At 38.3% G+C, this 12,166-nt stretch overlaps 1 protein-coding gene across 2 annotated transcripts in view; it reads left to right on the top strand.

The window, feature by feature from the left end:
- Nucleotides 1-10,483, top strand: part of furina (furin (paired basic amino acid cleaving enzyme) a) — a 141,046-nt gene extending 130,563 nt beyond the window's left edge. For both annotated transcript variants that reach the window (XM_065294224.2, XM_065294223.2), the window contains exons 15-16: nucleotides 945-1,073; nucleotides 7,463-10,483. In XM_065294224.2, the coding sequence (XP_065150296.1) occupies nucleotides 945-1,073; nucleotides 7,463-8,061 (728 nt within the window). In that variant the 3' untranslated portion in view covers nucleotides 8,062-10,483. The remainder of the gene's footprint in view (nucleotides 1-944; nucleotides 1,074-7,462) is intronic.
- The last annotated feature ends 1,683 nt before the right edge of the window (nucleotides 10,484-12,166 follow it).

Genomic DNA, 12,166 nt, shown 5'->3' with positions numbered 1-12,166 from the left:
CAAAATGCACACAAGTAATGTTTTTAGTAAGACATGTTTGTTAAAACTAGTTATATTTCATAATCAAACTAAGGTCTAATCCTGTCTTAAACTAATCCATGTTGGGGAAACCATTCCTTAGGGTTTTATTTAGCTATAATAAGTAAAAAAAATCTAATCTAATAGATTCAAATAATCGCTTAATTGGGGGGGATATTGTCTGGTTTAGGGATGTTGCGGTACCAAAATTTCAAAAGTTGGTGCCGATGCCGGTAAAAAATAGAAACACTATTCTCGGTACCGATTTCGGTTCCAAACTAAAACACAAAAACATGCTTATTAAACACTCTTTTATTAATAAAGTTAATTGTCAATATAAAAAATAAAAGCATTGCCATTATGTACATTACCCCCTGTAAAAGTTTTTAAAGCATTAAATGGTTAATAAAGACCCTGCTTTTACTGTACTAACTATTAAGTTAACAAACTGGTGTTTATTTCAATCCAACATTAAAATGAAACTATGCTATAACGCTCATAAAGCAAACGCAAGCTAAACTGAAGCTCACCTGCTTGAACTCCAATGAATCCAGATGGCGGCCATAAATGTGTTTCCTCGTTTCTTCCCGACTCTTTGCTCGTTCGCTCTGTAATCTGCTTGAAGTATCTCTGTGTGCATCTCTACACATCTTTAAATGATTTGGTGGAGTTCAGTGACCCCGTATCGGCACTCGTTGCATTGCGTCTATGAAAAGTTTCGGACTGACAACCTGTGAAAACAGCACATCATATCCGTCTGGACCAGGTTCTGCTGTGATTCCGGTACTTAAGATAACCTGGTACCAATGCTTTTTAGTATCGACTTGGTACAGAATACCCGGTACTTAGTTACTAGGTGGTTTGTGGTACTTTTTTAGGTGAAAGAATCTAAACATCTCTCTTTCTCTCTCTCTCGCTCCCATTAGGCACCCTAACCCAGTTCACGCTGGTTCTGTATGGCACTGCGCCCAGTTTACCCATCTCTTCATCTCCTGACTCGGGTGTGATGGTTGACAGCAGCTGCAAAACCTACGACCTCAATCAAGTCTGCACAGGTGAGTGTCACAGCTACTCATGATGAAAGTGTGCCCCCTACCAGCTGCTCATGGTACTTATCTACACTTAATTCAGTTGTTTCATTTTGAGTTGGTGACATCAGAATAGCACACTACTATTTTATTTTTATCAAACTCTTTGCTGTGCACAATCTGCTAATTTTCTGAATGCTTGAAACCTGAATGACCTGCTGCATTAAACAAAATGTCCAGAATACATCCAGTGAATACTGAATCACACAATGCAATGCCATTTCCAGTATAAAGACTGTACTGTTTTATTATTTTTTTATTATTATGTTTAAATAAACATTTGTAGTATAAATGATAAAAGAAAACGAGAGCATTTGTAGTAATGCAGCACACTTACTGTATTATCAAAATATTCTTCTACTAAATAATTATCTGAAGACCAGCTGTAACTAATGATTTAAATCCGAGCTATAAACCTCGCTTACAGCTCCCATTTGCCTCCGTCGAGTGTCTGTGCTGGTCATGTCTTTCTGTTAAATTGTGTGTTAATAACTCCATCCTGAAACGAGCTCGTGATGCCAGCTGCATTGGCAGGAGTGTACAGGGCTGCTGTCCAGTGTAGCTTGTGGTCATGCCGCTCTCTCTGCCAGCTCATTTTTACCTTCTCATACATTACACTTTTATCCACCGGTGTCTGCTCACCTTTCAATGACACCTTCATTAATGCCACTGCCAAATCTTCACCGCAGGCTTTAACTAGCTTTGCGAGACGTCCATCAGATACCTTTACCTGCTTTAACCCCTTTGAGCACCATAATGGCATATGAAGTATGCCATACTTATTTCTGAAGGCCCTACTCACAATAAATATAATGCAATTTAGTCTCATGTAGCCTCATGAAGTCTGGTCTACTTTGCGGTCCATGCTGGTCTTGATAAACCACCCAGTTACAGGGGAAGGTTTGACCTGCCTGCATATAATGCAATTTAGGTGTGGGTTTAGAGATGAGTGTTTATGTATTAAGGACTTTACGGATGCATATAGTACATCATATTATTGTACATGCATAATCTTGGAGAAATTAACATATCAACTCATGTGAAGGTTGACTTATTAGTGGGGAAAAACACTTGTTATCCACCTTATTTTCGAACGCAGAACTAAGTGAAGTGACGTATTTGTGCAAGATGTCCTTTCCAATAGCCAGCCTGTAAAAACAGTGAAGTGGGAGCACGCATAACACATGATTTAAACAGTTATGGTAAAAATTTACTACACCCGCCGTGTATGAACCCGTGTGAGGATGAAATTAAGAAGTTGCCTGATATATCAAATGAAGATATATTCAATCATTTTGTGTTGTTGTTGTTGTTGACGGGTCTTCAATGCGCAAATATAAAATGTTTAAAATGTCACAATAACCATAATAAACATTAAATTCTTGCATGTATTGTATTGTTTTCGTTTTATAAAATATTATTACAGCACTTCTCACTAGATGGAGACATGGGCTCATTAAATAATTTGCTTTTTTTAAACTATTTGTTGTTGATTTAAAACATAACAAAAGTACGCAAACACATTAAAAACTATTATAAACATTAACTAATAAGCTATTTGACGTATATATTCTTTACTGTAATCGCACTTTTGTAATAATATATAGTAGAATAAATACCAGCATATTTTTATCAGCATAATATTAGATGTGTGGAAAATGGGCACACGTGCGCCACATACACATTCGGCTCTTATGCTTGTATTATGGTTAAAACCAATGTTTTGTAGAGATTTACTGCATTTGTATCAGCTATTATGGCAACCACTAACTGCACAAATTATGTCGGTCTTCCTGGATTTAATAATAAACATTAAAAAGCCAGTCAAAACGGCACACTCGTGTCCCTTGCAATATGACTACCATTGGCTTTAGTGGCTCACCGGAAGTCTTAACACAAAGGAGCTCAAAGATGGCGGCGCCAACATTTACTTAAAAAATGAGGTGGATAGAAATGTGCGATATTGGCCAAAAATGCATATCTATGATTTTTCTGATAATGAGACCAGAGAATATTTTGGATAGTCTTATATTGTTCTAGCTCCCTCCTGCAACAACTAATTGATAAAAAATTATAACATTATTGATTAGTTTGTCCGTTACATCACTTGCTCCCGCACCAATGTCGGACAGCGTGGACGGCAGCGTTGCCAGGTCCTCTGCATTTCGGCCGAGTTCCAAAGTGGGCTACTTTTTTGTTTCTGCAGGTTTCTGCAGATTAGAGATTAAATGATTCATTAGTTGTTGGTATTTGAGCTGTGAATAGTCATTGGGATGCTTTTGGACTCATTTTTAATGGCCATTGGGTTGGTTTTGTTACACGCATCTGGCAACCCTGACCGGACAATGGTGGAAGCAAAAACGCAAACAAATGCTGGTTAATAAAGTTTAATTTCTTTTAATATAAGTGAGTTTGTATTTGTTTAATTGTTGTTGGTATTTCATAAAAATAGAAGTGAACCACAAACTAAGCATCTGTTTTAAAAATAAGAAGAAAATCCAGGTTTTTATTACTGTAACAACGCATGTGCATCACTTTTATATCATAATGACTTTTTTTGTTAATAACGACTAATGTTGATTCTCATCAATGTCTAAAGTTGGAAATTAAAATGAGTTTTTTAATCTGTGGCAAAATTTCCTCCCCAGCACATCCCTGAAAACTCAATTAATTTAATTTATTTATATTTTGACATCAACGTATTAGTTTATATTTAAATTTATTTATATTTTGACATCAACGTGTTAGTTGGGGCTGCAACTAATTAATTGGGCGATTAATCGACTAATCGCATAAAAACAAATATTTATTCTATATTCTATTCTATCTATATTTTATAGATGTAACTATTTAAATGCTGCACAAAATATAAAAATCATATACAAATTAAAAACCTTATTTAGCTTTAATAAGTGAAAATGTGATTGAATAAATATTTATGTTTTTACGCGATTAGTCGATTAATCGCCCAATTAATTAGTTGCAGCCCCAACTAATACGTTGATGCTGATGTTGTTAACTAAACAAAAAAGGTCTTTATGATTTAAAATATAAGCATTCAGGTACTAAACCATAGCGCAAATGGAAACAATCATACACGGCATAAGAAGTGATGTGCAGCTTTATATAATGGCCTATTGCTTTAATGAAAGTGAGTTCCTCTTCAGCCATTTGTACGCTATTATGTTTATAATAGTTCATATTCTTGATTTTATAATCCGTTTAAAAATATTATTATGAACTGACTGTATTTGTCAGGAAAAACCATAAATAACTTCTCAAGTAACTTCCCTTTCCTGGTTGCTGTTCTCGTTACAGACATAAAAAGCGCGGCCAGCTATAATAAAAGTGTTTGTACGGGCCGGCGCAAAGAGCAAGATCGGCTAAAGTGATAAAATTGAATATGTTGTTAATTTTAAACTCATACACATGGCGCAATGAATGCTCTGAATGTGCATGCAAATTGAATTTGTGGGCACTAAAGGCTGGTTTTTGAAAAGCAAGTGATATACTTGCACATTAAAACAACAACGATATTATTGCAAACAATGCATCATGCACACCCCTAGTATGTTATCTTAAACTTATCACTCTTAACAAAACCCACAGGAAGTATATTTGTCATTATAGCAATAAGCCGAGTTGTCATCTCAGATCCCTTGAGAGATAGGAGGTACACATCTGTGTCTACATGTTTTAATGCTGAATGTTGATACCCGCATTTGGTTTTGATGATCGATGACACCATGCTTGAATTTCAGTTGGTTTCTCACCTTATTCCTTGACAAGGCTTGCACACATTATGGTGGTCAAGAAATGTTCATACTTCCCTGTGCCGGTGACAATTGAAGAGCTCAGATGCAGACGTCACAGAGATAAAGATATTGACCATATGATCTCGGCACATTCTATACGTTCATCAAATAATTTCGCTTTAAATCGGCTTAATGCCATTCAGAAATACTGCTTTGTTGGCAGAATCTGTCGATTTTGCAAAGTCCTCTAAGTGTAAAGAAGAAGAATTGAATATACAAGTTTTTTACCCCTGTAAATGAAGTTTACCGAATCTTTTGGGATATTCGGACCCAAATTAAGCCTTTTACCTTCATACAGAAAGGACAGTGCATTGGAGTGACTGGATTTGGTGTGAATAGGCATCACAAAGCAGACTAACCACAGCTTACTATGTAGTTTTATCACAAAGTCTTTGGTCAGTATGATCATGAGTTGGCATGTTAGCATTTTAAGCATTGTAGAAAACGTAAATAAGCGGTGACAGCGCAGAATGATGCAGCGTTTGGCTTCAGTGTGCACACTGATTCATAACGTGAGCTGCCCAACTATTCAGACTTTTTAAAGGGCACATATTATGACCATTTTTACAAGATGTAACATAAATCTCAGGTGTGTTTCAGCTCAAAATACCCCACAGATCATTTGTTATAGCATGTCTCAAATGCCCTTATTTGGCTGAGAGCAAAAAAGCACTCTTATCGTGTGTATTTTTTAAATGCAAATGAGATATAGATCTTCACTTCCTTACCAAGAGACAGTGAGTGCTTTTGGTTAAAGGGACACTCCACTTTTTGAAAATAGGCTCATTTTCCAGCTCCCTTAGAGTTAACAGGGTTCCCATGAGTCCTTGAAAGTTTGTGAATCTGGGGGAAACAATTCAAGGCCCTGGAAAGGTTTTGAAAATATGCATACATAGATACAGGTCATTGAAAGTGCTTGAATCTATTTTATGAAAAAAGTTTTCTGGAAAAATTCTAGACTTTTTAAGCACACGTGCTAAACTGTTCGCTTTAAATGTTTATATCTTCTGTATGTGAATGTTGATTCATACCAAAATGCTTTTTTGCATAGTTGTGTTTAACACATAAAAACGTCTCGGGTTACGTATGTAACTGTTGTTCCCTGAGAAGGGAACGAGACACTGCGTCTCCCTTTCCATACTTCCTGCGTCCCTGTAACGCCGTCCTTGGCAATATTTCAGATAGCGATATACTTCCTGGCTCCCGCGTCACCCTGTCTTTGTTGTTAAGCCTCACCATTGGTTGAATTTGATATACACATTCAAACGCACTTACCCCTGGAGGCGTCCCCAAAGTCTCACACAGTGACGCAGCGCGAGTTCCCTCGAAAGGGAACTGTAACAATGTATCTTAAAAGTTAACACGATGTAACCTTGCTCTCACTTGAAATGTGTCCCCACATTTAGTCCTTGAATTTGAGGGAATTGGACCTGGAAAGTCCTTGAAAGGTCCTTGAAAGGTCCTTGAATTTGAGATTAAAGGGATAGTTCGGCCAAAAATGATATTAAACCCATGATTTACTCATCCCCAAGCTGTCCGAGTTGCATATGTCCATCGTTTTTCAGACAAACACATTTTCGGATATTTTAGAAAAGGTTTTAGATCTTTCAGTTGATTAAGTGTAATGTTACGGGCTCCACGACCTTCAAGTCCAAAAAAAGTGCGTCCATCCTTCACAAATTAAATCCAAACGGCTCCAGGATGATAAACAAAGGTCTTCTGAGGGTAATCCACGCGGTGTTGTTGTAGAAATATCCATATTTAAAACTTTATTAATGAAAATAACTACCCTCCGGTAGCGCCGCCATCTTAGACTCCTCTGTATTCAGGAGAGAGTATTAGTGTAGTGAACGCACTTTTCTTAGTGACGTATGACAAATTCGGAGGGCGGGGGCACAGAGCAGCTCTCATCCTGAATGTGGAAGCGACTAAGATGGCAGCGCTACCGGAAGGTTGTGGACCCCGTAACATTACATTCAATCAACTGAAAGTTCTAAAACATTTTCTAAAATATCCGAAAATGTGTTTGTCTGAAAAACGATGGACATATGCAACTCTGACAGCTTGGGGGTGAGTAAATCATGGGTTTAATATAATTTTTGGCCAAACTATCCCTTTAACTAAGGTGTGGGACCCCAGAATTAAACATTTGATTTTTACCATTTTGGAATCCGTTTAGCCTAGAAGTGGGGAACCCTGGATCCTGGAGGGCCACTGTGCTGCAGAGTTTAGTTCCAACCCTAATCCTAACCGTCCTGGTCACATAATACATTTAAGGACACAAGACCTCTTGTGATATATCTGTCCATTAGGGAATAGGAAAGATGAGTTACCTCATAGACATCCATCTTCTATTTCTTTTTTTAAGGGACAAATCAAATGATTAGTTTTTCACAAATGCTTTCATCATGCAGTCTGCCTATACCGAAGGCAAAATATTAATGCATGTACATTTTGGATGGGTTTAGAGAGGTAATGAGCTGTATCTTTTACATCTTTCTTAAGTGATTAAAAATGTATTTCTTCCTCTTCTCTACACAGAGTGCAACCCAGGCTTCTACTTGTACCAGAAAGGCTGCGTGAGAGACTGTCCAGCCGGTTACACACCGGGCACCCGTCCCGTTGTACTCCCCAACAACGAGGTGTTACCGGTCGTCCACCCCGCCTGCGTGCCCTGTCACCCCGTCTGCCTCACCTGCAGCGCCACGGGACCTCAGGACTGCATCTCCTGCCCCCCTCACAGCCACCTGGACCCCGTCACCAGCAGCTGTTTACACCAGAACCAGATCCTTCGAGAGACTCAGGACAGCCGATCGCACGGCAACGGCTTGTCCGGGAACCTCCACCCGGTCTTCACCTCTAACCTGCCCGTCGCCATGGCGGTGATCAGCTGTGCCTTCATCGTGGCTACGTTTTGTGGCGTGTTCGGCTTGCTGCAGCTTCGCTCCCGCGGCTTCGCACCGATCCTCACGGGATTGGACGCCTTCTCGCATGTGGACTTCGGCTTGAACCGAACTGCCGTCGCCTATAAGGGCATTCCCAGCGTTTGGATGGACGATGGCATTACCGAGTCTGATAATGAAGAGTTTGATATCCACAATGAGAGGACTGGCTTCATCAAAACACAAAGTGCTCTTTAACCCCGTCTTGACCACGTCCTTTGCCTCTACTGCACTGTTGTCTCTTTTTGTAGCCACCGGTGTGTTTCTTTACTGGGGTTCGTCTGACTGATCTCACTTCCTGTTTCATTCTCAAGGGTTTTTTGTGATCTTTTTCCACCTCTCCTAATTACGAGCCATGGTTGACATTAATTCACGCTCTTGACCAGTGAGAAGCTTCCGATCACGAGCGACGAGGACGGCGTGATGTCGACCGGGCTCAAGTCTTAAAACTACAATAAACGTGATTGTTGTTTGGCCTCTTTCATATTATATAAAATGCCTAGTGAGATTTAAAAACAAGATAGTAAAATGTTTGCATACAATAAACAATTTTTAATCGATACAGTGCAACTATGTTTATATACAGTCAGACTTTACGCTGGGTCTGACTCGCTGGGAGCCTTTTAGAAGAACATATCAATGGTCAGGATCTGAGGTGGAGGTCGTGTTGTGTGCTTTCTGCTTCCCATAGCATCTACATGGCTAAATTTACTTTGTTTTTGGATGGCCCATTCACCAGAAATACCAATTCGTGTCGTTGCAAATATATTTGCAAAATGTCTTTTTTCCATTTAATGAGCGAATGGAGTCTAAAACGGTCAAGATCCTAAAAATACAGAAAAAGCATCTAACTTTTCGAGTTTTGTAAAATCAATTTATTGATTGTGTAAAAAAACATGTGTGAAAACTAAAAGTGCACAATACTACATTCAAGATGTTTTTTTCTTTTTGGAGAAGCTTTGGTCACTATTTGTGTTCATAGTATGGAAAAGACAATCATGATCATTCTTTAAAGCGATGGTTCACCCAAAAATGTTGATACAAGCTGTTTGTATTGGCCCCATTCACTTCCTAAGTAGTTAAAAGAATACTATGGGAGTGAATGGGGCTCATGAACTGTTTGATTATGAACATACAGGTTTGTAACAACATGGGAGTGAGTAAATGCTTACAGAATTCTCATTTTTGGGTGAACTATCCTTTTAAAAGTTCTTTTTAAGGCATTTGTGAGGTTTCGTTTAGGTCCAAGCTAGTTTAGCAGGATAGTTTGAAAAAAAAAAAACACCAGAATAAATCCCTCCCAATGACACATCAAATGCTTCCTTTATAATGCCTGTAGTGGTTGTTATTATTTTACCGAACTTAATAAGGTTCTTCGAGGTGTCCTTTGCATAATCTGGGTGATGTTTTTTATTGAAAAGTAATCAAAGAAAGGGCTCAAGTGGGTTTTATAGAGGCTTGACTCTTTATTTCTTATGAAGTCCATTCATCATGTTTGTTTGATAGTGTATCAGACACTTTTGAATATAGAGTCACACATTCATGATCCGCAAGTGCTACATCTTTTAAGAAATCATGTTAATGATGTGATGCATTAAACGTGTGTCACATTTGCGCTTGCAGTCGGTTGTGTTCGTTTTGCTGATAAATGATGTCAGGGTTTTATCACTATCATGCAGAGTCTGCTGGTTTAGCATTAAACTACACATTATGGTCTTATAGCTGTGCAAAACAAAAAATTGTATAAAGATAATATAATATGGCCAGTTATAAAACACTCACACCAGACTGTAGTTCAGGCTCATAATGCGTACCATTCAAATTTACCGTTTTAAAAATGTAAACTAATATCTCCTCCACCTTTGATTTTCATAGGTGTTGAATATCTTTATAATGATGGTGTTGTGGATCTGGTCCCGACCTGTTCTTGAATCGGCTTTTACCACAAAAACATGAAATTCCTCCCATTCGAAACAAAACAGCAATTTTAGCTGAACGATTATTTCTTTATCATCTGCATTTCTTTGCACTCTTGTTTAGTTAAATAGTAAAGCCTATGCGACCCGTTTTCAAAAGCCTCACTACATGTGTTTGTCAAGGTATGACCAAAGACTAGAGGATGAAAAACTGTTTTTTCTAGAGTTATAATAACATCATAAAAACATTCAATGTCATGGGGGTTTGTTTGTTTGGGGTTTTTCATTTGTTTGACACGTATATAATATTTTACATGAGCCAAACACAGTCTGGCGTCACCTTTATGTTGTAATCATGACGATGCTTAAATGTCTCTGTGTTCAGTCTCACAAAGTTTCGTTCACACTAAACCTTCTGGAGTCATAGGATTGTAATTTTACCTTCAGTTTATTTTTTACACCTTTGTAAGAGTCAACGGATGCATGTAGAGCCCCAAATACAGTAAGACACCAATCATTTGTATGACTACCTTAGATGATGGGACAGCTATATAAGATTAAGGCCTATTTTTGTACTATATATATGGTGCATTGTCATTTACATGTAATTTAAAGATTATTTTGCTCTTTCTTCTTTTTATTTAATTGATGTCAATATGCGAATTATAGATTATACAAAAAATAAAAGATCTATGCAAACTTAAGCAGTTTTTTCTGTGGTGCTTCCTGTGAGTGCTGTTTAATGACTTAAATATATTTGTGGTTTGCTTCTGTCCTATAGGTGTTGAAGATGTTTGCAAAGTATACTCTGATTTTAAAGGTGTATCTACTGCCAACAAAGCTGCCTGGCATCCTGTTGTGGTTGAAGTGTTGCTTGCTATTTGGCTCCTGGCTACATGTATATTTGTATGAATTACAGGGGCATGGCTGGCTGGACTTTGTTGTAATAGACTGCAGAGCTCAACATAAAGGACTGCCCAGTGGCCCAGGACAAGTGTGAGAGATGTTCAGGCCAGTAAAAAGTATTGTCACTTGCCTGATCGAAACAGCACCGAAACTGCCCTTTTAAGAGTTTTTAATGATATATTTTTAGCTACTGACTCTGGTAACTGTGTTATCCTTGTGCTTTTAGATCTAACTGCTGCATTTAACACAGTGAATCATGAGATTCACGGTTAAGGCAGTGGGTGGGCATCAGGGGCATAGCACTGGAGTGATTTAGGTCATACTTAGCGGATCAAACTTTTTGTGTTAGTTTAAGTGATTTTGTATCCTCTTCTGCTCCTCTCTTGTGTGGGGTCCCACAGGGCTCAGTCCGCGGCCCTCTACTTTTTTCTCTGTATTTGCTTCCCCTGGGTTCCATACTTAGAAAGTACGGCATTTCATTCCACTGTTATGCAGATGACAGCCAGATTTATGTACCTCTTAAAAAGAAAAATGATAGTTCTGTTGGACAACTACTTAATTGTCTCAACGACATAAAGGCCTGGATGGCTCTGAATTTTTTAAATTTGAATGACAAAAAAACTGAACTGATGGTTTTTGGAGGAACCACTGGGACCCCGTCTGTAGATCTGGGTTCCTTGACACCCTATATTAAATCTAATATCACAAACCTAGGGGTTAAGGTGGACCCTGAGCTTAAATTTGACAGTCAGATTACAGCTGATGTCAAATCAAGCTTCTTTTACTTGATACAGCTTGCCAAAATTAAGCCAATTTTGTCAAGACAGCATTTTTAAACTGTAATCCATGCCCTTGTAACTACACGGCTGGACTATTGTAATTCACTATATGTGGGGGTTAGTGGGTCCTCCATCACCCGTCTTCAGATGGTACAAAATGCAGCAGCACGTCTTTTAACGGGCACACGTAAACACGAGCACATTTCCCCAATTTTAGCTTCTTTGCACTGGCTGCCTATTCAATTTAGGATCCATTTTAAAATTCTGTTATTTGTTTTTAAATCACTAAATGGTCTTGCACCACAATACCTCTCTGAGCTCTTACATTCTTATAAATCCGCCCGCTCTCTCAGGTCAGATGATCAGCTGCGCCTGACTGTGCCCAAAATTAAGCGTAGGCTCAGAGGGGATCGTGCCTTCGCGGGGCTATTGCTTCACCCTCAGTCACTAAAATATATTTTTATCAATGTATATTATTTAACATCTTGGAAGCAGACATTTACTTGGGTAAAACACAGCAAAAAAACAATGCAATATTTTGCACAGTTTGTTGTCAGTTTACAGGTAAAGCAGAAAAGTTGGGAGCCTTTTTTCTTTGGAACATGTCTGTTGTATATGTATAAAATTATATTTGACTTTTAAATTGTTCTTTTTAAATATGTGACACTGACATATTTGGGGCCAGTGAAAACTTATTTGCGT

The sequence above is a fragment of the Paramisgurnus dabryanus genome, chromosome 2 (assembly GCF_030506205.2).
Source record: "Paramisgurnus dabryanus chromosome 2, PD_genome_1.1, whole genome shotgun sequence".
NCBI classification, from domain to species: domain Eukaryota; kingdom Metazoa; phylum Chordata; class Actinopteri; order Cypriniformes; family Cobitidae; genus Paramisgurnus; species Paramisgurnus dabryanus.
Note: the sequence above shows the minus strand (reverse complement) of the source record. Positions and strands in the feature narration are given on the sequence as shown.